Raw genomic sequence first — 27,324 nt, forward strand, 5'->3', positions numbered from 1 at the left:
CAGGGAATGCCAGAGAAGGCTAGTGGTCATATAGTTTGGAACCAGTGAAGACCAGAGAAATCATAGCTTAGAATCAAAGATGGTCACCGGCTGTACAATCTAGAACAGCAGTTCTCAACCTGTGGATTTCAACTGCTTTGGGGGTTGCGTATCAGATATCCTGCATAGCTGAGATTTACATTATGACCCATAACAGCTGCAAAATTACAGTTATGAAGTAGCAATAAAACAATTTTATGACTGGGGGGTCCCCACAATATATGCAACTGTATTAAAGAGCTGCAGCATTAGGAAGGTCGAGAACCAGTGCTCTAGAACCACAGGAGACCATAGGGACCACAGTCTAGAATCATAGACAAGGCCAGAAAAATGGCATGGTCTGGAACCACAGCAGGGGCATAAGGTGTGCTATCTAGAAACAGGCAAAATACCAGGGAACATGCAGACTAGAGAGAAGACCAGAGGTTGCATAGTCTAGAACTGAAGACAGAAATAACACAGCTTAGAACCATGGAGGCCAGAGGCCTCAGTGTCTACAACAAGGGAAGGCCAAAGGTCAGAAGCCTAGATCCAGAGGAGACCAATGGGGACACAGTCTAGAGCCAAGGAAGCCCACGGGCCTCACAGTCTAGAGACAGAAATGGATGAGGGATACGGAGTCCAAGAGCCAGGAGAAGCCACGGATTGTACATTTTAGAACCAGGAAAGTAGAAACTCTAGAACCAGAGAGCCCACAGGCCTGTAGAACCAGGAAAGGCCCAAGGGCATACAACCTAGAATCACCAAAGTCCAGGGGCTGCACGGTCTAGATACAAGGGAGGCCCTGGGTCTTGCATGTAGAACCAGGGAAGACGGAAGGTGGAATAGCCTAAGACCAGGGAAGGTCTTGCATAGTCTACAAACAATGAAGGAAGGACTCAAGTAATTCTAGATCCAGGGAAGGTCAGATATTATGGGTCTGCTGAGTGGAGCAAGTTGCTGGCTACTCTTAAAACAGGAAGATCACAGACGAAGTCAGTATTCAGGCCAGGCTGGTGCTGGCAGGAAGTCAGGAGCAGAAAGGGAAGGCAGAGCTGGGCGGCAGCTCAGGAGGCTGAGACAAGGGTGGGAGGTCTGATCCTGAGTCTCCCCATCTTTGTCGCTGAGGACTGGGGAGATCGGAGTCCTGCATTGCTGTGGACCCTGTGCGATGCAGAGCGCCTGATGCGTTATCGTGAAAAGGACAAAGTAAAGCTGGCGGAAGAGTGAGGCAACAACAACAAAACAAAACAAAACATGAAAACCAAAAAAAAAAAAAAAAAAAAAAAAAAAAGATCACGGTTGTCCAAACTCCATGGAGCCAGGATCAGAGACAGATCTCAGACTCTCTCAACCCCTCATCCTCCCAAATAAAGCAAAGAGAGTCAGAGAAAGGGATAGTGAGGTAACCAACTGTGGAGAACCCCAAGGGAAGTCCTGAGGAGGTGGAGGGGGTCACACACCCCCTCCCAGAGGTCACTGAGCTGCAAACACTCCAAGAAGCCCCTGAATGGGTGAAGGCAGAGGGCTGGGGGCGCTGAGGTAGGACTGAGGCTGGCCGGAGGGTTGGTGAGGGGCACTCCGAGGAGAGAGGCCCCATCCTGGGCTGCTGGTGTGGAGTGTGGCTGAGTCCTTTCTGGGGTGGTAGAAGGGAGCTGGGGGGAGGGCTGACTCAGTGGGCCTGGGCCAAGCCTGCTGCTGGTGGGACGTGGTTCCGGGACTGGATAGTTTCCTCATGCTGGTAGAGAGAGAGCAGCGAGGGAGCTAAGCCTGCAGAGAAAGGGAAGGTAAATCAGGAGAGAATTAGCACCCAATCAAGCCGGGCAGTGGTGGCGCACACCTTTAATCCCAGCACTCGGGAGGCAGAGGCAGGCGGATCTCTGTGAGTTCAAGGCCAGCCTGGTCTCCAGAGCGAGTGCCAGGATAGGCTCCAAAGCTACACAGAGAAACCCTGTCTCGAAAAACAAAAGAACGAAACAAAACAAGATGATGGAGAGAAAGGCTGCAGATTCAGCATCGCCCTACCCTGCAGCTTGTGGCTTGTGGGGAGGTGTTTCTTGAGCACTTACTACATAACAGTTCTTGGGTGAATTCTGCTCATGTAGCATCCCCATAAAACAGGTCCTTTAGGTAAGAACTGTAGTCATGGGTTCCCACTGATGGATAGGAGAGCTGAGGCTTCATAGCAGCTGTCCCAAAGCCATGTGGCTGGGAGCTACCTTGTCAAGTTACTTCTACTTGGGCAAGCTTCGAAGTGGAGCCCTATCTGGGTCCACAAGATCTTGGCTTCCACCCCAAGGGGTAATAGCCTTGGTCAGTTCTTACCCTCCTTAGGGTCTCTGTTTCTCTCCTCGGGGCTCAGGAGAAGAGGGGAGGGCTACCTGAGGGCATCGTCTGCATTGGATCGTTTTATGTCAACTTGACATGAGCTAGAGTTAGAGTCATCTGAGAGGAGGGAGCCTCAACTGAGAAAATGCCCCCATACGATTGGACTTTAGGAAAGTCTGTACGACGTTTCCTTAATTAGCGATTGATGGGTGATTGTGGATGGAGTCACTCCTGGACTGGTGGTCCAGGGTTCTATAAGAAAGCAGCTGAGCTGGGCGTTGGTGGCGCACACCTTTAATCCCAGCACTCGGGAGGCAGAGGCAGGCGGATCTCTGTGAGTTCGAGGCCAGCCTGGTCTCCAGAGCGAGTGCCAGGATAGGCTCCAAAGCTACACAGAGAAACCTTGTCTCGGAAAACCAAAAAGAAAGAAAGAAAGCAGCTGAGCAAGCCACGAGGAGCAAGCCAGTCAGCATGGCCCCGCCATGGCCTCCACATCAGCTCCTGCCTCCAAGTTCCTGGACTTGGAAATGGAAGTGTGGAAATGGAAGTGTGGAAGTGGAAATGAGATAAATCCTTCCCTCTCCTAGTTGCTTTTGGTCATGTGTGTCATCACAGCAAAAATAACCCTAACTGAGACAACCTCCTTCACCTACCCACCTACCCTAAGTCGGTTCCATTCTTCTCTTAATCATTTGTGGAACCATCGGGGGAGGGGGACCTCAAGTTTCTGTACACCCAGGCTGTGTTGTGACTCACCCAAGGGCTCATGGGAATCCAGAAGCGGGGTTCTTGGATCCTGCTGGTTCCCTGGGAACTGTCGGCCTTGCAGAAGGAAACTCTGGGAAATTAGGGGAAGACAGAGTTGTCATCATCACCATCATCAGAACGAACACCACCACCAGCATCAGCATCAGCATCAGCATCAGCATCAGCATCACCAGCATCAGCATCAGCATCACCAGCATCAGCATCACCAGCATCATCAGCATCATCATCATCATCAGCATCAGCATCAGCAGCAGCAACATCAGCATCAGCATCATCAGCAGCAGCAGCAACATCAGCATCACTATTTGCCTGATTGGCATCAACAGCTGCACAGCGTCTTTAACATCATCAGCCCGCCTGCATCACCTCTAGCACTAGCAACATCAGTACCATTGCCATCGTTAGCGTAATCACTATTATTGTCAGCACCACCACCATCAGTGCCATCAACAACAGCACCACCACCACCACCACCACCACCACCACCACCACCACCACCACCACCACCGTGTATCTGACAAGACAGTAAGGTGCAGGGGTTGACTGGAGCTGGGTGAGTACTAGTTATCCAAGAGACTTGGAAAAAAAATCACTGTTCTAGACATCCTTCGGGTGTGGTCCTGCCCCCTTTCTCTGCCTCTGTGGCCCCCCCAGAGGCTGAACCCATTGCTATTTTGCGTTTTCCTACTGGACTCAGAAGACGGGCCATCCTAACAGGTGTGGGAGGAGGAAGGTGTCCTTCAGCTGCCAACCTGCTGGGCTGGAGTAGGTTGGCTGTGTTCCACTCTGGAAGGTGTTAGGCTGTAATGGCTAGGGGCAGTGCTGGCCCCAGATGCTACACAATCTCTGTGGACTCGCAGACACTGTACTCACACACCCCGACAATCCTGTCGTTAAATTCTCACACCCCATCTAGGTGTGCTGTCTACACTGACGGATAATACTGCTTAACTTCCTCTGTGTAACTGTCTTACCATAATGGCATTGATTTATTTAAACTTTTTTTTTTTGAGACAGGGTTTCTCTGTGTAGCCCTTGCTGCCCTGGAACTCGTTCTGTAGACCAGGCTGGCCTGGAATTTAGAGATCCATCTGCCTCTGTCTTAGTGCTGGGATTAAAGGTGTGAGCCACCACACCTGGCTAAATAAATTAATCTTGTGAAGTACTTACCGAGGCCAGGATCAGCACACAGTAAATGAGAGCTACTGATATTATCATTCACACCCTTCATATTCTAACAGTTCTTGTAGACTCTGGAGCTGAGTTCTTTGGGAGACAGGAAGGTGTTGGACAGAGGCATTGTGGAAGTCATACAATCCCAGGAAGCGTTATAAAAGAAACTAGATTTTGCTGTTGTGCACAATGGATCTTTTTTCTTGTTCTGTTTCTTTGATACAGGCTCTAACTATGTAGTTCATGCTGACCTCAATCTGCTCATGCTCCTGCCTCAGTCTCTCTAGGGCTGGGGTTATGGGTGGCCACCACACTCAATATTTATTCTTTAAACTCTGTATAGGTACTCCAGATCCGAGGAGTCTCATCTTGGAGGGGGACCCCATGGAAGCAGAGAAGATTCCTCCTCATCCGGTGGACTGCCTCACTCCTCTTAACCTACTTGTCTCTTCTTGGTGTTAGCCATGTACTTGCAAAGTCATTTCATGCCCATTAGCGGCCTTAAGGGGATCAAGGTCCGGCTTGCAGCTGGACCATTGATCTTCAGTCAGCCCCTGGCCCTCTCTGGTTTCCCCATCTATAAAACAGGAGGTTTGAAACTTGCTAGGTTCAGAGGTTTGAAGAACCCCAGCCCCAACTCTCTAAACTTACCAGGCTGAGGGGAGGCAGCCGGAAGCTTGCAGGTTCTAGGCTGGGGGACCGCTTGGCAGGCTTTGTTTCCAGCAGCTCCGCCCCTTTGTCCTCTGAGCTCTGGGCCAGTGCCCTGTAGAGACACAGACAAGACTCGAAAAATATGGCAAACCTGGGCAAGTGTGGGTACCGGTGTTGGAAGCTGATACTGTACGTACAGGCCTACCAATTCACCCATCCTTCCACCAGCCATCATCTTATTCTTTTGCGCTGTGACCTATCTGTTTCCACACGATGAGCCTTCTTCATTCACCTTCAGCCCCAACCCTCCTGTCTATCCATCTCCACATTCCTTTCCCGCCTGCCTACTCACTCATTCTATCCACCCGCCCACTCACCTGCCTACTCATTCATTCATTCAGCTGTCATTCTGTCATCCTATTCATCCATCCGGTGACAGCAAAATTGCCCAGCAATGGGGTCAGCCTCTGGGGGCACAGAGGCAGAGGCAGAGAAAGGAGGGAGGACCACCCGGAGGATGTCTATACTTCCATTCATCTGCTGATTAATCCACCCTCTCAGGGTTCATCTAGCCGTCTATTCGTCCATCTATCCATCCATCCATCTAACCACCCGTTCACCTTCCAGCCCCCATCCACCCATCTATTGATACTTTTATTCTTTTTTTAATTTTTTAAATTTATTATGTATTCAATGTTCTGCCTACATGTATGACTGCAGGCTGGAGGAAGAAGGCACCAGATCTCATTACAAATGGTTGTGATCCACCATGTGGTTGCTGGGAATTGAACTCAGGACCTTTGAAAGAGCAGTGAGTGCTCTTAACCTCTGAGCCATCTCTCCAGCCACCCTATTGATATTTTTTTTTAACCTATCCATTTACCCATTTACCTACCCATCCACCTATCCATCCACTGATTTTTCTCCACCCATCTATCCATCCATCCACCCATCCCCCCCACAACGGCAATATAGCTCAGCACTAGAGAAACTGCCTAGAACCCATCAGTGAGATGGCTGGGGTTATGACTAGAATCCCCTAATGAGAGGCTGAGCTATGGGACCTTAAACATGTGACCGAATGTATCTGGACTGGTGGATTCTAGATAAGTGCTCTACCATTGAACCACACATCCCTAAATTCTTATTGGAATTCTAGGCAAGGGCTCTACCACTGAGCCACGCCCCCAGCTCCTCACTGGGGGATTCTAGGCAGGGGCTCTACCATTGAGCTACGCCCCCAGCCCCTCACTGGGGGATTCTAGGCAGGGGCTCTACCATTGAGCTACGCCCCCAGCCCCTCACTGGGGGATTCTAGGCAGGGACTCCACTACTGAGCCACACCCCCAGCCCCTCACTGGGGGTTTCTAGGCAGGGACTCTACCACTGAGCCACGCCCCCAGCCCCTCACTGGGGAATTCTAGGCAGGGGCTTGGTCCGTTTTCGGCAAGTTGTCTCCTGACCAGCTATATTCCCAGTCCCAGTTTCTCACTGTCACAAAAAGTGTCAATAAGTCATCTGCAAATGTGTCCTTGATGATTGATTGCTGGCTGCAATGGGATTTGGGTCCATGGTGAGAGCAGTGGAGGGGGGTCCCAGAAGGGGGCTACAAAGGTTGGAATATAAACCTGGAGTATTCTGGGAATGTGGAGGGCCTGGCTGGAGACGTGGGGTCAGGACGCATGTGGAGGGATGGGGCTGCTGCAGGGACCTTGTGTATGCCTGAGCTATGTCTCCCTCTTTTCGCTGCAGCTCACCTCTTCCGAGTTCCAGGCATTAGGGAGGCTGTGGGGGGATCTCCCGTGGAGGGGCTGGAGCAGTTCAGTCGTGGATCACTCCCCCAGCGGGGCAGCAGGGAGGGCTCAGGGATGGGGGGCGACAGGCCATGGAAGCTCCGTGCCCGGGGTCTGCGGGCCACCCTAGGAGGTCTGCGGTGGGTTCTGGGCAATTGCTCACTGGAGTTGAGCTGGAAGTCATCATCCATGGAGATGTAGGGAGCCAGCATCTCCAAGTCCAGAGTGTCAGGGTCCTGTAAGGGGGGCAGGAGAGAGTTTACAGCAGGAGCCATGACCTGGGTGGGCGGCCCTAAGCTGGGTGCTCACTCCTCTGAGGTGTTTGCCTGAAGAGCTGTTTTTCCTGCCCTGTCTCTCAAATGTACAAAGACTGTGTGGTAGTCAGTTCCCACGATTCTCCTTGGGTCCAGTCCCCTTCCACAGAGGTCAGTCAGGTGGCCTGGGTTTAAAAGGACACGATTCTGTGTGTCTTTCCCATTTAGCTGTAAGGCATGATAGCTGTGACAGCTGTCATCTGTGTTACTCTCTGTCTCTCTGTCTCTCTGTCTCTCTGTCTCTCTGTCTCTCTCTCTCTCTGTGTGTGTCTTTGTGTTTTTGACCATGTCTCTCCAGCTATGCCTGTAGCTCTGTCTTTCTGTCTCTTCCTTCTTTGTCTCTGTCTCTTACGCTACCTATCTCTCCCCCTTCTTCATCTGTCTCTTCTTAAGCCTTGTCTGTCTGTCCCTCTCCCTGTCTCTTTCCATCTTTCTCCTTCTTTGTCTCTGTGTCCCTCAAAGTGTCATCGTCCCACCCCCATCACTGTCTTTCTTTGTCTCTGTCTCTATCTGGATGCCTGTTTCTCTGCCTCTCTGCCTCTTCTTCTCCCCCGCCCCTAGGTTTCTCTGCATAGCCTTGGCTGTCCTCAAACTCACTCTGTAGACCAAGCTGACCTTGAACTCATGGGGATTTGCCTGTCTCTGCCTCCAGAGTTCTGGGATTAAATAGTTAAGACACCATTACCCGCTGCCTTTCTTTCTTACCTTGACTATCTCTGTCATTTTGTCTATTTCTTTGTCTCCCTCTCTCTTCCCTTCTCTGTCCTTCTGTCTTCCTTTTCCCACCCCCAGCCAATGAAACAATGGTCTATGTATCCAATTATCCATCTATCTATTTATCCATCCACCCACCCATATATCCATCCATCCATCATCCATCCATCCATCCATCCATCCATCCATCCATCCATCCATCCATCCATCCCACCACCCTTCTGCAAAGCCAGATAAGCTGACCCCTCCATGCCAGTCCTCACCTGAGTTTTGTCTAGATCTGTCTCCACAGTCTTGTTTTTCCGGGCAGTGGAGAGTCTGTATGCATTCTCTAAGCCCCGGAGCAACTGATCTGGGAGATCAGCCTGGAACAGAGCGGAAGCACCAGAGGTTGAGTCTGAAAGTGCTGACAGTAAGATCTTGGGGTGGGGGTAGGGGGTCTTAAACTGGAGCTTGCAGGTGGTCAAACAGCAAAGCAAACAAAGGTGTTTTTGTTTGTTGCTTGCTTGTTTTTGTTTTTTGAGACATTGTCTCTCATGTAGTTCAAGGTGACTCCTGAATTCACAATGTAGCTGAGGAGGAACTGGAATTTAGGATCTTCCTGCCTCTAGTTCTCAAATTCTGGGATTATATGTGAGTCTCATCCTTCTTGGCTTTATGTATGTATGTATGTATGTATGTATGTATGTATGTATTTATTTATTTTGAGGCAGGGTCTGTGATCGTTAGCTTTGTCAACTTGCCACAGCCTAGAATCACCTAGTAAGAGGGATTGTCTACATTGAGTTGGCCTGTGGATATGTCTGAGGGTGATCTTCTAAATTAGTTAATTGAAGTAGGTAGGGGCTGGAGAAATTGCTTGGTGGTTAAGAAAATCTGTGGCTTTTCGGAGGATCCCGGTTTGATTCCTAGCATCCACATGGTGGCTCAAAACCATACAATAACTCCAGTTCTGGGGCATCTGATGTCCTCTTCTGACTGCCATAGGAACCAGGCATACATGTGGTTCACATACATACACACATGCATGCAGACAAACACACACACACACACACACACACACACACACACACACACACACACGCCTTACATGAATAAAGATGCCCAACAATCCAGAAGAGGGCGTTGGATCCTCTGGAGCTGGAATTACAGGTGGTTGTGAGCCATCCATCCCAGGTGGATGCTGGGAACTGATCTCTGGTGCTCTGCAGGAGCAAGCACTCTTAACCCCTGAGCCATGTCTCCAGGACCCTTTGTCAGGACAGTTTATCACAGCAACAGAAAGGAAACTAGAACAGGGTCTCATTCCAGGCTGGTCTAGAATTCACTACATAGCTAAGGCTGGCCTTGAACTGTCCCTGCTTCAGCCTCCCAAGTGCTGGTATTGCAGGTACACACTTCCAGGCTGGGCTATCTTGATTTTTTTTGAGGCAAGGTTTTATTGTGTAGTTTAGGCTGGCCTTAAACTCAATCCTCCTGCCTCTGCTTCCCAAGTACTGGGATCTTGGGTGTGTGCTACCATACTTATCTTGTAACCTAGGCCTTAGAGAAATCCCATCTTATCCCAAACATGGAGAAATTGAGGACAGACAACAGCAAGACTCAAGCCAGAGGCCCAAGCAGCACAGGCTCTATGTGCTCAGGGAGGTGACCCTGTTTACCGGAAGAGGACTTTGGGGTCTCCGGGTAGCCTGCGGGGTGCTGGGGGTGGCGGCTATGGGAGGCCCATCTAGGATGGGTGCCATGAGACGGCGCAGGTCTGGGCTGCAGAAACGTCGAGGGTCAGCAGCCAGGGAGGCCTCACTCAGGGCCGGAGGGTGCAGGAAGGCCAGGATCCGGGGAACAGGTGGGTCTGCAGGATGAACAGAACACAGTGCCATCACACAGAGCTGAGGGCCAGACCCTGCTCTGCGGTGCTCAGCCTAGATGATGACATAAGGGTAAGGACGGGTCATTGTGTTTACTGCTGGAGAGGAATCGCCGGAGGGCTTCATTCCAGGCTATTTCACAGTCAGATTGCTATGGAGCCCTGGAGGGCCCTTGGGGAAGGGTCTAGTGGCTGCAAACAGCATCTGGACTTTGTGAGTGACAAGGGTAGAGAGGCTTCGGAAGGTCCCACAGGGCCTTGTGAGCTGTGTGAACACATCTGACCTTTCTTCTGGGGTCCCGAGGACACAATGGCCTTGATCCATACCTAGACTGTTGCCAGGGATACCCTTCTTCGAGGAGGTACCCCGTTGAGGGGGTCTGCGAGTGTGTTGCTCTGTTTGTTCCAGGGACAGCACCACTCCGGTCTCTTCTACCCGGCTTGGGTGGGGGAGGGGGAGAAAGCAAGAAGAATGGTAGTCAGAGAGTGTCCTTACCCACCCACCTGCCCCCCCCCCCCAGCGGCTGCTTCCGGGGTCTTCCTACAGAGGCCATGTCACCCAGGAGATGATGAAGGGGATTTGCCAGAAAATAATTTCCCACAATGCTTTCTCACCAGGATTTATTTTATTTGTTTTGAGATGAGACTCTGTGTAGCCCAGGCTGGCCTCAGAACTCATTATGTAGCCATGGAAAACCTTGAACTTCTGATTCTCCTGTCTTCACCTCCTGAGTGCTGGGATTACGGGCACATACCACCACGCTCAGGTCATGGGGTCTGAGGGAGGCTTCCTACATGCAAGCATTCTACCAACTGAACTACACCCCTGGCCCCTCAGAAAGGCTTTTGCTCCCAAATATTTAGGATAAGGGACACTCAACCTGTAACGACATCTACCTATCTATCTATCTATCTATCTATCTATCTATCTATCTATCTATCTATCTGTTTGTTGGGCTGGGGATTGAACCCAGGATCTCATGCATGCTAGGCAAACCCTCTTCCACTGAGCTGTGTCCCTAGCTCCTGCAATGGTGGAGCCAAACATGCATTCCAGTACTTGGGAGGCTGAGGTAGGAAGTTGGAGAGTTAGAGGCTGGCTTGAGCTACCGCCAGGAGACCCTGTCCCAACAAGACAAAACAAAACAGAAGTTGTTGGGCTTGATGGCTTCTGACCTGAAATCCCAAGACTTGGGAGGCAAAGGCAAGAGGGTCAGGAGTTCAAGATTAGTCTCAGCTACACAGTGAATTAGATGTTGGTCTGCTCTGTAGAAAACTGTGTCCCTAAGAAACTAAAAAAAAAAAAATCAATCCCCCCCCAAAACCATATTTTTCATTACATTTCCAAATATGAAGAATTCATAGCTATTTTCTATGAATAAGCATTTATTTGAGAAGCTTCTATTTGTAGACATCTCCATCCTCAAGGGAACAGGTTTATAAATACATCCCTTTTCTGTCCCCCGCACCTCCCATCCCACAGTCTCTGGCTCTGGAGACAACCCAAAGCTGGCTGGGTAAATTGGCTTTGGGGGAGTGGATCTGAGGGTAAGGACCATGCGTTCATTTGCATCTCATTAGCATAAGCATCCCATAGGGCAGAAGGCAGGAGGGTCTAGTGCTTCCAGAGGCTCTTGGAGAAGTTATGACTCTACCCTCACTAAACCTGTCCTGGAGATGTACTAATTAAAGACAGCCACCTTTATCCCCTTGAAGACAGAATGTACTTAGCAACTTAGGCACACACTCGGGACACACAGACATACAGGAACGCCTGTAGACACCCGAGTATTTAGAGGAAAAGACACATTCATGCACAAAAACCTCTATGCACTTGGTGTTATATAAATGCATACAGGCTACATGGAGCTCATTCATTTATTCATTCCATAAACACCTTTCAGTTAAGCATTACTAAACAGAAGTTGATAACAAGAACTATGAAGCTAGCAGCTTGGGTTCAAATCTCAGCTCTGCCTTAAACACGTGACTGAATGTCTCAGGACTGGTACACTGAACCACACCCCTAGCCCCTCACTGGGGGATTCTAGGCAGGGGCTCCACCACTGAGCCACGCCCCCCGGCCCCTCACTGGGGGGATTCTAGGCAGGGGCTCCACCACTGAGCCACGCCCCCCAGCCCCTCACTGGGGGATTCTAGGCAGGGCTCTACCACTGAGCCACGCCCCCAGCCCCTCACTGGGGGATTCTAGGCAGGGGCTCTACCACTGAGCCACGCCCCCAGCCCCTCACTGGGGGATTCTAGGCAGGGGCTCTACCACTGAGCCACGCCCCCGCCCCTCACTGGGGGATTCTAGGCAGGGGCTCTACCACTGGGGGATTCTAGGCAGGGGCTCTACCACTGAGCCAGCCCCTCACTGGGGATTCTAGGCAGGGGCCACTGAGCCACGCCCCCCGGCCCCTCACTGGGGGGATTCTAGGCAGGGGCTCTACCACTGAGCCACGCCCCCCGGCCCCTCACTGGGGGGATTCTAGGCAGGGGCTCTACCACTGAGACAAATCCCCTGCTGCTCTCTGAGAGATTTTATGCAGGGGCTCAGCACCCCAACCCCAGCCATTTCCCCAGCCCCTCACTGGGCCATTCTAAGCAGGTGCTATATTCTGAATTTTATCAATTTGAATTCCTGAGGTGAAAATACGCAACAATATGACATATTGGCAAGGATGGGGACCACTGGAATTCACATACATTGACGAAGGGAATGCAAAAGCACTGTGAAAACAGTTTTTCAGTTCCTCAAAAAGTTAAATTTGCATGGGAACATCTGACCCACCCATTCCCCTCCTAGATGTCTACCCAGGAGAAATGAAAATGTTCATTCTCACAAAATCCCACTTGAGAATGTTTATAGAGGCTGTTTATATACTCCCCCCAAACAGGAAACAACCCAAAGTCCCCTAGATGGCACATGGATAAATAAACATTGGCCCATTCATTCTCCAGTGACCACCAGTCACCACGAGAAAGGAACTGTTGGTCTGGACCTAGTGGTTCACATTTGTAATCCCAGTGCTCGAGAGCTGGAGGCAGGAGGATTGCTGGGAGTTTGAGACCAGCTCAAAACACCACTAAATTTTTTTTGTTTGTTTTGTTTTGTTTTTCAAGACAGGGTTTCTCTGTGTGACAGCCCTGGCTGTCCTGGAACTTGTTTTGGAGACCAGGCTGGTCTTGAACTCACAGAGATCTGTCCGCCTCTGCCTCATATGTATTTATTTTTATTTATGTGTGTGGATATGACTGTGCTCTGTGTATATGCAGTGTCCACATAGGAGGGTGTCCAGTCCTCTAGAATTGGAGTTACAGATGGTTGTGAGCCACCATGTGGGTGCTGGGAATTGAACCCAGGTTCTTTGGAAGAACAGCCAGAGTTCTTATCTGCTGAGCCATCCCTCCAGCCTATAGATCTACCGCCAATAATTTTCTTTTAAAAGTTAGCAAAGGGTCCTGGTAGTGCATACCTTTAATCCTAACATTTAGGAGGCAGAGGCAGAGGCAGAGAGGCAGAGGCAGAGGCAGAGGCAGAGGCAGAGAGGCAGAGGCAGAGAGGCAGAGGCAGAGGCAGAGGCAGAGGCAGAGGCAGAGACAGGTATATCTCTGAGAGTTTGTGGCCAGCCTGGTCAAGAGTATTAAGACAGCTAAGACCACTTAGGGAAACCACATCTTGAAAAAACAAAAGAAAACAAAAACAAAAAAAAAAACGTACACACAGAGATGCATATGTGGAGTCATATGGCCGTATGTGTTCCACACAGGCACAGACAGGTATACACTTCCTTACACACGCAAAATACACAGACCTGCCTTGGCATCCCTCCACACACTTTACACCCCTCTGCTCACCTGATCAGGAAGTGGACACAGATGATACTTTCTGACTGGGGGCCGCGTCCCCCTGACACCACTGTAGCCTGAGTCTGAGTCCACAGGTAGCCTCCGGTCCGGGCCAGGAAGCGATACTGTCCTGTTACTGCCTGGCCCTTGCTCAGCACTGGGGAGAGGATGGGTAGGAGTCAGGGTCACAGCGGAGACACTTGGGGACAGAAAGCTCAGGAAGCTGGAATTAGGGACGAGAGGTCATGGAAGACAATGCAGATCCTAGCATTTGGGGTCCAGGGGGAGGCAGGGGTCCCACAAAGCCCTGGGCTTTCTGTTCAAGAGATCAGGGGTTGCTGTTAGGTGGGGGCTCATGCAGCAGCTGGCTCCAGCCTGGGGACATGTTGGTCACCTACAAGTGTGGATGCTTCTGCTGACTGCATCAGAGTCCAACGCGTGGATGTATTCATAGGCAGAACAGCCAATCAGGTCATCAGGGCTGTAGCCAGCGACTTCTGCGATCCTGAGGTAGAATGGAGAGGGTACTGGTCAGGCCCAGAGGAGGGAAAGAGCAGGTGTCACAGACAACAACGGCAAGACGAGAGACAAGAGACGGGGCAGCAACAGAAAGGCAAGGGGAGGGTAAGAAACACAGAGGACAGAGTGTGGCAACTTACCCCTGTAATAACAGCATTCAGGAATTGAAGCAGGATTGTGAATTTGAGGCTTGGGATACAGCGAGGCCATATCTCAAAAAATCAAGGGTTCAGGGCTTTAGTGGTAGAGCCTAGAATCCCCCAGTGAGGGGCTGGGGGCTCAGTGGTAGAGCCCCTGCCTAGAATCCCCCCAGTGAGGGGCCGGGGGGCGTGGCTCAGTGGTAGAGCCCCTGCCTAGAATCCCCCCAGTGAGGGGCTGGGGGGCGCTCAGTGGTAGAGCCCCTGCCTAGAATCCCCCAGTGAGGGGCTGGGGCGTGCTCAGTGGTAGAGCCCCTGCCTAGAACCCCAGTGACGTGCTCAGTGGTAGAGCCCCTGCCTAGAATCCCCCAGTGAGGGGCTGGGGGCGTGACTCAGTGGTAGAGCCCCTGCCTAGAATCCCCCCAGTGAGGGGCTGGGGGTGTGGCTCAGTGGTAGAACCCCTGCCTAGAATCCCCCAGTGAGGGGCTGGGGTGTGCTCAGTGGTAGAACCCCTGTCAAGCATGTATAAAGCCCTGCATTCCACTCCTATCGCCACAACATTAAGTGAAAAAAGAAACGAGTGTGTGTGTGTGTGTGTGTGTGTGTGTGTGTGTGTGTGTGTGTGTGTAGGAAAGGGTGGAAAAAGAAGAAGCAGAGAAGGTAAAGAAAATAAAGAAAAGAACGAAAACCCATATAGCCCGAAAGCGAGACGTTTGCATTGAGCTATGCGCTGTGCGAGCAGGGAGTGCTGAGAACAATGGCAAGAGAAAGGGGACATTATTCTCCTACAGGACAGTTGACACTGCGGGGTAGAGAGGTGAAGTCACTTGGTCAATGTTACAGACCCAGGATGAAAACCCAAGAAGTCAGAACCTAGAGTCGTTGTCTCTGAGCATGTAGCTTTGAAGTCTGCAGAACGCTTTCGGAGCATGATTTCCATGTCCTGGGTTCCATGTCCCGCATGCCCGTCATCCCGCCCCGCCCCTTTCAGGAGGTAGAGGCAGGGCGATTAGACCAGAGAGACAGAGACAAACACACACCGACAGACAGACAGAAAGGGAGGGAGGTAGAGAGAGAGAACTTGGGTAAAACCAATGAGAGGAGTTGGTGGGTGGGTGTGGCTCTGCACAAAGCCACTGCCCACCTCTCGTCGCAGTAGGTGAACTTCATGTCCAGGCTGTGGCGGCTGAGAAAGGCCCCTCGCCCCAGAGGGGGCTCCAGACTGGCTGGATGGGGGATGGCTTCACAGATAAGCACCAGGCATTGCAGGGGAGGCTCGGAGCGAGGGCTCCCGGTGGGGGAAGTCTGTGCAGGGGGCTTGTAGGCCCTCATATGTCCTGAGCAGTGCAGCACCTTTGGGTGAAGCGGGGCGTTGTGAGTACCCACCCATCTTAGCCTTAGGCTACCCACGGGGCTGGGAGACCTGTGTCTGGGTCCCAGAGGGAACTGGGGAGAAAAGATCTTTGGTTATTCTAGAAAGTCATGAGGAGCTCCGGGATCCTTATTCTAACCCTCGGGGAAACTCGGGGGACTTAGTTGAGGAGGCTGAGGATTTTTTCATCCTTAAATGTTTGGCCCCGGGGATACTCAATTTCATAGGTACTCTTAATAACCTATCGGACTCGGTTTGAAGGAGTTCCAGCAATTCTCTGAGCCCGGGAGACCCCAAATCCAACAGGGAGTGAGATCTTCAGGGGTCAGACCCACCCCACTGAGACCAGGCACAGCCTACCTTCCAAGTGGCAGCTTTGAGGTTGAGCGTGCGCCCCCTGCTGGTAAGCGTGCTCTTCATGCGCAAGGAAAAGTGGCGCTCTGTGCGGGCTTCCAGCTTCTTCTTGGACAGGCCTGCGAAGGCACCGAGATGGGGACACGTCACTGAGTGAATGTTAAAGTCTCCCCAGCCTCAGAGATGGCTTAACGGCTAAGAGAGGCTTCTACTCTTGTAGAGGACCAGAGTTTGGATCCCAGAATCTACGTCAGGCGGCTCACAACCATCTGTAACTTTAAAACCCATGTCTGGCCTCTGAGGTCACCTGAACTCCCCTGCACAATCACACCCCCCTCCGCCCTTGCCCTCCCCCCCACGCCCTACTTAAAAGAAAATAAAAATGAAATCTTTTCCTTCCTTCCTCCTTCCCTCCCTTCCTATTTTTTGGAGACGGGACCTCGCTGCTTTGTTTTGGCTGTCCTGGAACTCACTGTGCAGACCAGGCTGACCCTGAACTCAGAGATCTGTCTGCCTCTGCCTCTCCAGTTCTGGGACTGAAGGCGTGCGCCACTACACCTGGCAAAAATAAAATCTTAAAGTCTCCCCAGCCTCATTCCCAAACCTGGAACCAGGGATGGGAGCATCTAGGGAAGGGAGTCCCCAGGGAAGGGAGCACTCAGGGAAGGTAGCATCAAGGGGAAAGGAGTCTTCAGGGAAGGGAGTCCCCAAGGAAGGGAGCATTCAGGGAAGGAAGCACCCAGGGGAGGAAGCACTCTGGGCATAGCTAGTTCTCTCCACTTTTCTCTATGCAGGTGTGCCAGATCAGGGAGGGGAGGGCTGGGCCAGTTTCCTACCCTAAAAAGTGGGGTCTGGGCTTGCAAGGCACTCACTTGGCCTGGGGGTCAGGGCATCCTGGAGTTCCTCTTGGTCACAGGGATGGATAAAATCAAAGATACTGTGTCCAATGAGCTCCAGCTGGGGGAAAGGCAGAGTTTGTAGTGAAGACGCATTTAACAGGACCCCTGGGCTGGCTCCTCTTTCCTCTCTCTGCTTATCATTTTTTTTTTTTTTTTTTTGGTCCCAAATCAGGAGTCTGGTCAATGTCATCAGCCTCCTCAGTCACTCATTCACTCACTCCTTCATTCAGTAACCAGTTATCAACACCCAGTATTTGCTAGGACCCTTCCTAAATGATTGGACCAATCATAGATGGATCCTTGCCTTTCGGGGGGGCTTACTGGGTGGTATGCATGCCTGTGTGTGTCTGGGGAGGCATCGGGGTTGAGTCACATGATAATGAGATTTCTAGTTTAAAGACAGAGGCCCCGAACAGTGTCTTGGAGGAGGTGACATTTGAAAACAAAGGTATGGGGCTGGAGATGTGGCTAAGTTGGTAGCATGCTTGCTTAATTCGGACCAGGCCCTGGGTTTGATACCAGACACAGAATCTCGGGCCCTGTGTCAAGTATCCATAATCCCAGAAGTGGGGATGTGGAGGCAGGAGGGTCAGAAGTTCAAGGACATTCTCAGCTATATAGTGGGTTTGGGGCTAATCTGGACTATGTGAAATGCTGTTTCACTTACTAGTCAAGTGAATCTGTAGGAGTCTGCAGCGTGGGGTGACCTACAGGTTTAATCCCAACACTCAGGAGGCAGAAATGGGTGGATCTCTGTGAGTGCCAGGCTGGCCTGGTCTATAGAGTGAGTTCCAGGCAAGGTGGGGTTACCCAGTAAGACCCTGTCTCAGAAAGGTGGGGGGGGAGGATGGAGAGGAGACAGCTCATTGGTTAAGAGCACTTGCTGCACTTTTTTTGGTTTTTCGAGACAGGGTTACTCTGTGGCTTTGGAGGCTGTCCTAGAACTAGCTCTGGTAGACCAGGCTGGTCTCGAACTCACAGAGATCTGCCTGCCTCTGCCTCCCGAGTGCTGGGATTAAAGGTGTGTGCCACTTGCTGCTCTCATAGAGGACCTGGGTTCAGTTCCCAGGACTACTATCAGGTGGCTGATAACTGCTTGTAATTCCAGTTTCAGGGACTCTAATGTACCCTTCTAGCTGCTGATGGCGCCTGCAATGCAGGACCTACATGGCGTGCACACAACACATTCTCTCTCTCTCTCTCTCTCTCTCTCTCTCTCTCTCTCTCTCTCTCTCGGCCCTCCCAATACATATAAAATAGATAAACTTTTACTAGTACTTAAAAAAAAAAACAAATAAAAATAAAATCAGGAGTCACAAATTCAAAGGGTGAGCCACACCTCCTGGGCAGGTCAAAGAGTCTGTTACTTGTTTCAGTTTAGCAAATGAGCCTGGTACTGGGAGGATGGGACACAGATGGAAAAAAAAAATCCCCCATGGTGGGATCCAACCCAATGGTGTGTGCATGCCACGGTACTCTTCCCAAAACGCCTCTTAAGAGTAGCTGGGTTTGAGAGTTGTCTCTATCGCTCTCTAGTTAGGGACTTTGGGACAGTCACTTGTCTGACTCTGAGAGTTCACACTCACAGAGAAATTGGTACCAGGAGTGGGGATATGCATCAGGGAGAAGGAACAGAGGTCCACTGTACAGCCATTTACATGAAAGAGAAAAAAAGAACACAGACTTTCTCACACAGGGCTTTACTCCAAAGATGAATTAAAGTTAGTTCTAGTCCCCAAGTGTCCTGCCCAGCGTCTCTTCTTCCACCCGAGGGGGGGGGGATCTGCTCCCTGCTGGTCCCCTAACCTCTATCTAGTCTTTCTCTATTTCCTTTCTAAACTGTAAATAGGGTTCTACCTCTTTAGCACAACCTCTCCCTTGTTTTGACTCCTTCTATGGCTCCCCAGTACCTTGGAGACAAACCCTCTCATTTGAACCGGCATTATCTATCTGTTGAACTGTCCGACCTTTTAATCCCTCCCAGCTTCTTCCACTGTCCATGATCACCTTGTCATTTCTCCAAAGCGTTCCCTTTTCCTCTCACCCCTGGGCACCCCTGGGCCTTTGCCTTTCCCTTCTCCACGTACAGTTGTGATCCTCACTGTCCCTGCCTTCATATTCTTTATGACTGGCTAAGTCATTCGGGTTTCAGCTGAGGCCTTCTTTCTTCTAACCAGCCCCCCCTCCCCCCAGTCCATTTCCTCCCGGGCTAGGTTAGGCCTCTGGGCCCCACATTCCCTCCATCGAAGACTGTCCCATCACAGCTTTGACCGTTCTGTCTGGTGACATCCCTCTCTTCCCTCTGCCACGCTGCGAACTTCATAAAGGGAGAGCTAAGGTTGTGGGGAACCACGGTCCCCCGCCCCCCTCCCCCCAGCATCACGGGTGTGGGGGAGGTCGGGGTGCAGAGCAGGCAGCTCACCTGACTGAGGCCCAGGTGCTTGCTGACATTTTCCGACAGGTAAACCATGTCTCCCTCGGCGGTGAGCACCATGACGAACCCCTCGAGGGCCTTCAGGTAGCAGGCGTCCAGTGGCTCGCCCTCTGCTCCCACCTGGTTCCACTCCCCTGGTGCCCAAGCCGGGAGAGGGAGGATGGAGCAGCTGTGGTCAGTCACGGATCCACCCTTGCTAGCTTCCCTCTGTCTTTCCTCACACACAGGAACTCATAGAAGTGCCCAGGAGAGAGGGGGGAAATTCTAGAGGTTTGGAGTCCCAAGCCCGGCCAGGCTGCTAAGCCTTGGAGAGAGGAATGCCGACCCCAGGAGAGGGGGGCAGAAACCCCCAAGATTCTAAGACTGAACTCTCTGAGGAGTTGAACTCCAAAGTGGCCTGGGAGGGGGCACTTGTAATTCTAGAGCTATGAGTGAGTTTTCTAGAATTCTTCTGGGAAAGGTACGGATGGCCTGCCAGATGGGCAGAATTCTAAACTGTCAGTGACTTCCAGAAGACAGAATTCCATTCCATTTTGTTCATTTATTCCATGAGCACCTGGAGGTCGGAGGACACATGACAGAATTCTAAAGGGGCACCCCTCCTGTCCCCCGAATTCTATGGGGCAAGGGAATTTTTTCTTTTTCCTTTTAGAGACAGGGTTTCTCTGTAGTTTTGGAGACTGTCCTGGAACTAGCTCTTGTAGACCAGGCTGGCCTTGAACTCAGAGACATCTGCCTGACTCTGCCTCCCAAGTGCTGGGACTAAAGGAATTTAATGGGCAGACACTCAAACCTTTTCAAATTTTTTTTAGGAGTCTCTCTCTCTCTCTCTCTCTCTCTCTCTCTCTCTGTGTGTGTGTGTGTGTGTGTGAAAGAGAGAGAGAGAGAGAGAGAGAGAGAGAGAGAGAGAGAGAGAGAAAGAGAGAGAGCATGCAAGTGCTTCCTCTGGTGGCTGCTAAGAGAATAAGAAATAGAACTAGAAGAGAAGAGGGCAGAGGGTGAAGAGAGACTTTTCAGGAAATTTTGAAAAAATGGTTGCGGAGCCTCCTGGGGTGGACAAGGATTGGCTAAGCATGGTGGTTATGTGAAACTGAGGCAGAAAGATAAAAAATTCAAGTCTTGTCTGGCCTACCAAGTTAGTTCAAGGCCAGTTTGAGCAACCTAGTAAGACCCTGTATCAAAACAAAACAGTAAAAGGAGGGCTGGGGGCGTGGCTCAGTGGTAGAGCCCCTGCCTAGAATCCCCCAGTGAGGGGCTGGGGCGTGGCTCAGTGGTGGAGCCCCTGCCTAGAATCCCCCCAGTGAGGGGCTGGGGGCTTGAGTTGTGGAGTGTTTGGGTGCCACACCCCTTGGATTTGGGTTCAATCTCCAGTATGGCAAAACCAAAAACCAAAAAACCAAAAAACAAAAACATAAATTGCCGACGTGGTGGTGCATTCCTTTCATCCCAGCACTTGAAGGATGGATGGGTGGGTGGGTGCGTGGGCAGGGGTAGACAGATCTATGTGAGTTCAAGGCTAGCTTGGTCTGCATAGCAAGTTCCAGGCCCGTCAAGAGCTACACAGTGAGATTCTGTCTCAAAATATAAAAAAGTAAAACAAAACAAAAATATCAAGAAACAAAACAAAAATATCAAGAAACAAAAAGAAAACAAACACAAAATCAAGGGGGTAGAGACTTCATTTAGTCTCTCCCAAAGACCAAGCCTAAGGCTTCCAGGGGCCTCCTTTAGATGCTAAGGGGTGGGGCCTCCCAAGGGAGGGGTCTTCTGAACCCAGGGCTCCGATTGGTCCAGCACTCGAAGGGTGGGTCCTCGACCAGGGAGGATTCTAGGGCCAGGGAGGCGGGGAAAGGCTTCCCAGGGGCGGGGCCTCCACAGGGAGCAGAGGCGTGGCGGGGGGGGTGTTGGTGGGGGTTGCTCGAGGGATGTTCGGGGCTCACCTGCGGCACAGAGGCGGTGCATGCGCAGGTAGCTGATGGTGAGGCGCATGATGGACGCCTTGTCCAGATGCGCGCTGACGCCGCGCGCGAAGGGCAGCGTGTGAGCCAGCTGGTACAGCACCTCCGTCTCCTGACTGCGCCGGCTGCGCGCCGCATCCCGCGACTTCTCCTTCCGCAGCTCCGTGCTCGACCTGTGGAAAGGAAATGGCACGCGGCAGGTCACATGTGGGTCCCTTTGGGGGCCCCGGCGACATCGCTGGACCTCCCCCCCCGCAGCTCCTCCCCTTGAAGCCCCTTCTCCTTGCCCCCCAATTTTACCTGTCTTGGTCCCAGCCCATGTGGCCCTCCCTGCAGGGCCTTGCTTCAGGCTTCTCCCCCAGGATGTGTGCCTAAGGCCTTCTGTCCTCTCCAGGGTTTATCCGCAGCTCATCCCCCCCCCCCCGAGCTAGAGACGCCGCCTGGGGGATAGGGAGGCCTCCCGGTGGGAGGGGGTGGCAGAGCTGAGTCCAAAGGAGAGATAGAGCACGAAGAGCCAGCACCCTCCCAGGCTCCTTTCCCTCCGCGTTTGCCCTCCTCAGACAAGCTGAATCTCACAGAGATAGCTCAAAGCCTAACGACAAGCCAAAGGGGCCTTAAGAGGGGCAGAGCCCCACCGAGGGTGACACAGCAAACCAACCCTGGGTTCTGCCCAGCACCTCTACCCTTTAACACACTTCAAATGCCTGGAGAGAGAGAGAAAGAGAGAGAGAGAGAGGAGAGAGATCAATTACCCATTTTCACCATTAAGTCATTTTCCCTGCCAAGAGAGAGAAAGAGAGAGAGAGAGAGAGAGAGAGAGAGAGAGAGAGAGAGAGAGAAATCAATTACCCATTTTCACCATTAAGTCATTTTCCCTGCCGAGAGAGAGAGAGAGAGAGAGAGAGAGAGAGAGAGAGAGAGAGAGAGAGAGAAATCAATTACCCATTTTCACCATTAAGTCATTTTCCCTGCCAAGTGCCAAACCCATTTAAAACTCCGTAGTAGCGCACGCCTTTAATCCCAGCACTTGGGAGGCAGATCTCTGAATTCGGGGCCAGCCTAGTCTACACGTCCAATCCAGTCAGAGCTACATAGTGAGACCCTGTCTCAATAACACACAAGCAACCAACCAAACAAAACCCAAAACTTTATCTGAAACCATAGTCTATTTGACAGGGTCTCCCTATGTAGGTCAGGCTGGCCTTGAACACCTAATCCTTCCTTGTGCCTCTACCACGAAAGTGCTGGGATTATAGGTTTGTGACTCCACACTTGACTTATATGTCTCTTTTTGAATATTTTCTTTTCTTCTTAAAAAAAAAAAAAGGTATATTGGCCGGGTGGTGGTGGTGGAGGCCAATTTATTTATTTGGTTTTCCAGACAAGGTTTCTCTGCGTAGCACTGGCTGTTCTGGAACTCACTCTGTAGATCAGGCTGGCCTCGAACTCACAGATATCCGCCTGCCTCTGCCTCCCGAGAGCTGGGATTAAAAGTGTGTGCCACTGCACCCCGTTATTATTTGAGACATGGTCTTGTGTAGCCCAAGCCAAAGATGACCCTAGGCGTCTGATCTTGCCTCCACCTCTTGAGTGCTGGGATTATTATAAGTCTATAGGCATGTCACTTTGTCTGGCCTCGACGCAGGAGGGGGCAAATTTAAAACCCACTTTGTGAAGGGGAAATTGAGGCCCAAGAGATCTCACAACCAGTACCTGGCTGAGCCCAGTCAACGAGGTACCTAAGCCCCCCTATCCCAGGAAGCCGAAGCCTGACTCTGGGATAGCAGGCTGCCCTTTCCCAATCGTCATCAATTCGGGGGAGCAGAGAGGCCACTTCTGGGATTGGGGGTGGGAGGGCTACAAAAATGTTCCAGTCTGGGTGCGGGGGTGGGATGGGGTGGGGAAGCCGTTAGTGCCGGGCTGTGTGAGGCCCTGAAGGGGGCAGGCTGGCCTAGTATTGGAGGAGCCAAGGGGGCGCCCCCATGAACTCCCTCTTGGCTGGTGGGGGCAGGGGCCTCAGTCCTGCCTGCCCAGAGGACATTCCGTCCTGTACTGTACTGTTCCAGCCCTGTTTGTCTTCCTGCCCAGAGGGTGGGGGTGGGCGGGCCTCCCTGAGCTGGGGGCCCTGGGACAGAGGGAACTGGGAGAGAGAAGGGGAATGGGGGTGGGGGTGGGGCCGGCGCCCCACCTCCCAGGCAGCTGAGCTCTGTAATCCTACTCGGGACGGGACGGCTAGGGTGGCAGGGTTTCTTCCTCCATAGAAGGAGCCAGCTGGTGGCTGTGGAAGGGACCCTGCTTCCCCTCTCCGTCTGTTCTCCGGATGTGCGGACGGGAAGTATGGGCCTCTCGCTGGCTTTCTGGCCTTACTGTGAAACAGTGGGGGCTGCCTCTTCTGGCTCAGGGTTCCAGTCCTGACACCCTTGCTCATTGGCCGCGTGACCTTGGGTAGGTTGCTTAACCTCCCCAGGGCACAGTTTAATAGCCCCCCCCCCCACCTCCTCAAAGGGTGGTTTTCGTTTGTGTAGCTCAGACGGGCCTGACACTTAGGAGCCTCCTGCGGCAGCCTCTTCCCTGGGTGCTGCGGTCACAGGACTGCGTCACCGTGATGGATTCCTCCGGGGCGGGGCGGGGTGGGGTGGGGGGCTTGAAGATTAAATGAGTTAATGTATGCCAGAGGCTTAGGACGCGAGGCTGGGCAACTGGCTAGAGTTCGTAATGAAAGGCCCTAGTTTATGAGTCTCTTGTACCCTGGAGTAACCTATGCGCCTCTGGGCGCGCAGTTAGTCACGCCTGCAAGTATTTGTGTGTATGAGTGTGTAAGTACATGCCCAGCTTTTACACGAACGCCTTAAAGGAACAGAATAACAGTGTCGGTGTGTTGCACACTCAGAAACTAGAGGACCCCCCCCCCCTTTACAATTATCAATAGCAGCAGAAGTGACAATCTCCCTTTTAAAAAGGCAGAAGCAGGCCGGGCGTTGGTGGCGCACGCCTTTAATCCCAGCACTCGGGAGGCAGAGGCAGGCGGATCTCTGTGAGTTCGAGGCCAGCCTGGTCTCCAGAGCGAGTACCAGGATAGGCTCCAAAGCTACACAGAGAAACCCTGTCTCGAAACAAACAAACAAACAAACAAACAAACAAGGCAGAAACAGGGCCAAACCTGACCATTTGAGTTCTAACACCTGAACCCATCCTGTGACCTTCATACACTCCCAAAGACGAGCACACAATCCGTCCCCCATCCGCACAGCTTCGGAAGTAAGTTAATTTTTTTTTTTTTTAAAGGTAGAAACGGGGTCTGAGAAGTATGTAGCTCAGTGGGCGGGACATTTGCCTTGAAGTACTACATAAACGGGGTGTGGTGGCACCCGGTTTGCAACTCAAGCACTAGGGAGGTGGGAGCAGGAGGGCGAGGAGTTCATGGCCATCCCCGGATGTAGTGATTTCGAGGTCAGCCTGTCTCAGAGTCTGCGGTTCAGAGCAATGACACCCCTGGCCTGTGCCGATCACGTGATAATTCCTAGCCTGTCATGCCCATTTCCGTCTGCCCTGCTCAGCGGCTTCTCAGTTAAGCCCCTCACATCCACCCTGCACCCATTATTACCTTTTTGCTTAAGGAAGCCACCACAGACAGGTGACAGAATTTGCTCCAGGCCACATAACATAATAATCCCTAGGAAAGTCAGGTCTGTTAACTTCTGGCACCTCAGTGGGTGTGTGTGGGGGGGTGGGGGGAGGAAGGGCGCCTGTTTCCTTATTGGGAGAGATTTGACCCCCATTATCCAAGACTTGAAGTGGGCGCTCGGGGAAGGAGATCTCTGGGCCAAGATTGCACAGCTTGGGGATTTGAACCCTGACTTTAGGGCCTGCCTTCTAAAATGTGAATTCCTCAGGAGGGTGTGCCCACCAGCCAAGGGACCCGTGCCTGCTCCTTTCTGCCTGGTGGCCCAAGTCTTTTTCTTAGGTCCCAGCCCTGCTGCAGATCTCCCTAGCCGGCCCAGCGCTGGTCCAACCCCTTGGCAGTGTGCCCAGCCTGGGACGTGCGCCTGGAACTTTGCCACCTTTACTCCGTGTTCTAGCTGAGAACAGAGGGTGTGGCCAAGAGGCCCAGGGTGAGGCCTGGGAAGGGAGACTTGGGGCCCAGGGCCCCTTAGCCAAGAGAGAAGAGACCCCAACTCTTTCCCCATCCTGAAAGACTTAGGAGATGAGGAGAGCCTCTTTCTCACATTCTGGCCTTGTCTTCTGACTGAGCCTGATACCGGGGGGCTGGCAAAAACTGTAGAGGATTTGAGCTGTGGTGGAGGTTTAGCTTTCTGTCTGGGCAGAGACCCCTTTTGATGCTGCGTGGAGGTTACCCGAGAGGCCAGAAGGCAAGGTTTGGGTCGGAGAAAGGACTTGGGGTAGGGGTCAGTGCGGAGCCTCTCTGACCTTGATCTAACTTGTTCTCAACAGTTTGGTCATTTGGCTATCCAGTGGGGTGCCAGACACCAGTCCTGTTTTTACGGGGATCCCTGCTTTCAGGTGGGTACAGGGCAATGTGGTCATTATGGATTTCCCAAGAACACTCCCACGAAGGGTGAGACGGCTGGAAACTGAAAGCTAGAAGAAAGATGGGGGCGCACGGCCGGAAGAGAACCACTTACCCAAGCGCCCTCGGATGCCAAGTGCCATCCTGGGGGCGCAGGAGAAGCCCGGAGCTCAGCCGGGAGGCGGGTGCGAGTTTCTAGTGGGTGTGCGGCATGGGATGACGGCATGGGATGACACCACAGGAAAGGGCTGGCCTTGGGTGCAGAGGGGGGGGCACCCTAGTTTTGTTAAGAGAGGCCCCTCACACAACCATAAGGGGACGCTCTCACGGGCGGCGCCAGGGCTGGCCTAGAAGGGGTGGGGATGGAGTTCCCTGGTGGGCTCAGAGCCAGAGATTGGAATAGAACTGGAGAACAGAAGGGGAGCTTGGTTGAGTTGAGGTAGGGGTAAAAGTGGGGTGTAGAGAAAACCAATCAGACCTACACAACCAGAGAGTGGGGGACTGTGGCGAGACTTGAGGGATGCCCCAGTTTAGACAGGGGATACCAAGGGTCTAGGGTACTTTTCTGGGGCCTCCTGTGGTAACCTGGCTCTGGCCCCGAGAAGGCCTTTGCACCTGTTGCAAGGTGAACACAGAATCCAACTATTCCCAGGATGGCCCAGCTGTGCCGGGCCACAGGAAGGAGCTGCTTTCCTCGCTTCATCAGCCAGGGCATCCGTGTCTCTGAAGGATGCCCCTCAAATAGGGTTTGGGTGGGGCCCTCCTCCCTCAATTACAGACTGGGTGGGGGCAGATGAATGAAACACAGAGCCAGGCTTTGGGAAGTGGGTCAGGCTTGTCCCGTTGTTATTAAAAAGGGGTGACCCTACTTTTTTTTTTTTAATTGCTTTTTTTTTGAGACAAGATCTCTCTATGTGTAGACCAAAGCTGGTCTGGAACTTGCCATGTAGGCCAGGCTGGCTTTGAAATCATCATTCTACCATAGCTTCCCAAGTGTTGGGTTTACAGGAGTGAACTCCCCTCCCCAGCTATCATGCCACTTTTATTTTTGAAAGGATAAAGGACCTTGGTTGGGTCCCACAGACTAACGAGACATTCTTCCCGGTCATTTCTAGGGCAGGATAAAGGTAATCTCTCTTCTGCGAGTCAGAAGTGGAGTCTTCCAGGGGCTCCCTATGTCGGGGAAACCTCAATTTGGGGATCCCTTTTTTAAGATCACAAGAGTCTGACGGCCAAGAAAGACTCAATTCAGGGGCTTGGAGGAAAGCTTCTCTCTCGGAAGAGAGGCCACTGATCAAACACAACCACCTCCAAACCATAGGAACTTGGAGTTAGTTTCACTCCCAGCCAGAAGGAGGACTGAACCCGGTGTATCAGGAAATCGCAGCTCACAACCCCAGAGCAGCTCTTGGGCAGGGGGGCGGGACAGCTGGAACTCTGGGGGTAAATCCCAGATCCCCTGCTACCCTCTAGAGTGGAGGGTACGTCGGGGATGTGTCCCCAGTCGCGCACCCCAGAGTATCCTCAACTTGAGCCACACCCCACAAATGAGGGGTTCCCCCACACCCCGGTCAAGGAGAGCCCCCGGTCCCCATCATCCTATACCCGAAGCCCTGTACCTCATGCGCTGCAGCCCCAACGCCAT

At 52.2% G+C, this 27,324-nt stretch overlaps 1 protein-coding gene across 2 annotated transcripts; it reads right to left on the reverse strand.

Moving 5' to 3' along the window:
* Positions 1 to 1,690: 1,690 nt before the first annotated feature.
* Hif3a (hypoxia inducible factor 3 subunit alpha) lies at positions 1,691 to 27,324 on the reverse strand. Of its 2 annotated transcripts, none has more exons than XM_027431318.2 (15): positions 27,299 to 27,324; positions 21,134 to 21,324; positions 19,182 to 19,327; positions 16,733 to 16,817; positions 15,867 to 15,979; positions 15,279 to 15,487; positions 13,877 to 13,983; positions 13,488 to 13,635; positions 9,954 to 10,066; positions 9,421 to 9,611; positions 8,023 to 8,124; positions 6,696 to 6,967; positions 4,939 to 5,050; positions 3,103 to 3,184; positions 1,691 to 1,788 (listed from the first exon to the last, which is right to left on the reverse strand). In XM_027431318.2, the coding sequence occupies exons 1-15, from the start codon at positions 27,322 to 27,324 to the stop codon at positions 1,691 to 1,693; spliced, it is 1,995 nt and encodes a 664-aa protein (XP_027287119.1). The 2 variants fall into 2 exon arrangements, with proteins under 2 accessions (XP_027287119.1, XP_027287120.1); XM_027431319.2 differs by lacking the exon at positions 27,299 to 27,324 and adding an exon at positions 21,452 to 21,471.

This window comes from Cricetulus griseus, chromosome 9 (assembly GCF_003668045.3).
Source record: "Cricetulus griseus strain 17A/GY chromosome 9, alternate assembly CriGri-PICRH-1.0, whole genome shotgun sequence".
Taxonomy (NCBI): Eukaryota; Metazoa; Chordata; class Mammalia; order Rodentia; family Cricetidae; genus Cricetulus; species Cricetulus griseus.

Bases quoted from the DNA above. Each gene is read 5' to 3' on its own strand.
- Hif3a (XM_027431318.2), bottom strand. From the start codon at position 27,324: ATGGCGTTGGGGCTGCAGCGCATGAG. The intron at 10,067-13,487 runs GTGAGCAGAGGG...CCCCCACCCAAG, and splicing joins TGTGTCCACTTCCTGATCAG to CCGGGTAGAAGAGACCGGAG. The intron at 5,051-6,695 runs GTGAGCTGCAGC...GTGTCTCTACAG, and splicing joins ATGCCTGGAACTCGGAAGAG to GGCACTGGCCCAGAGCTCAG.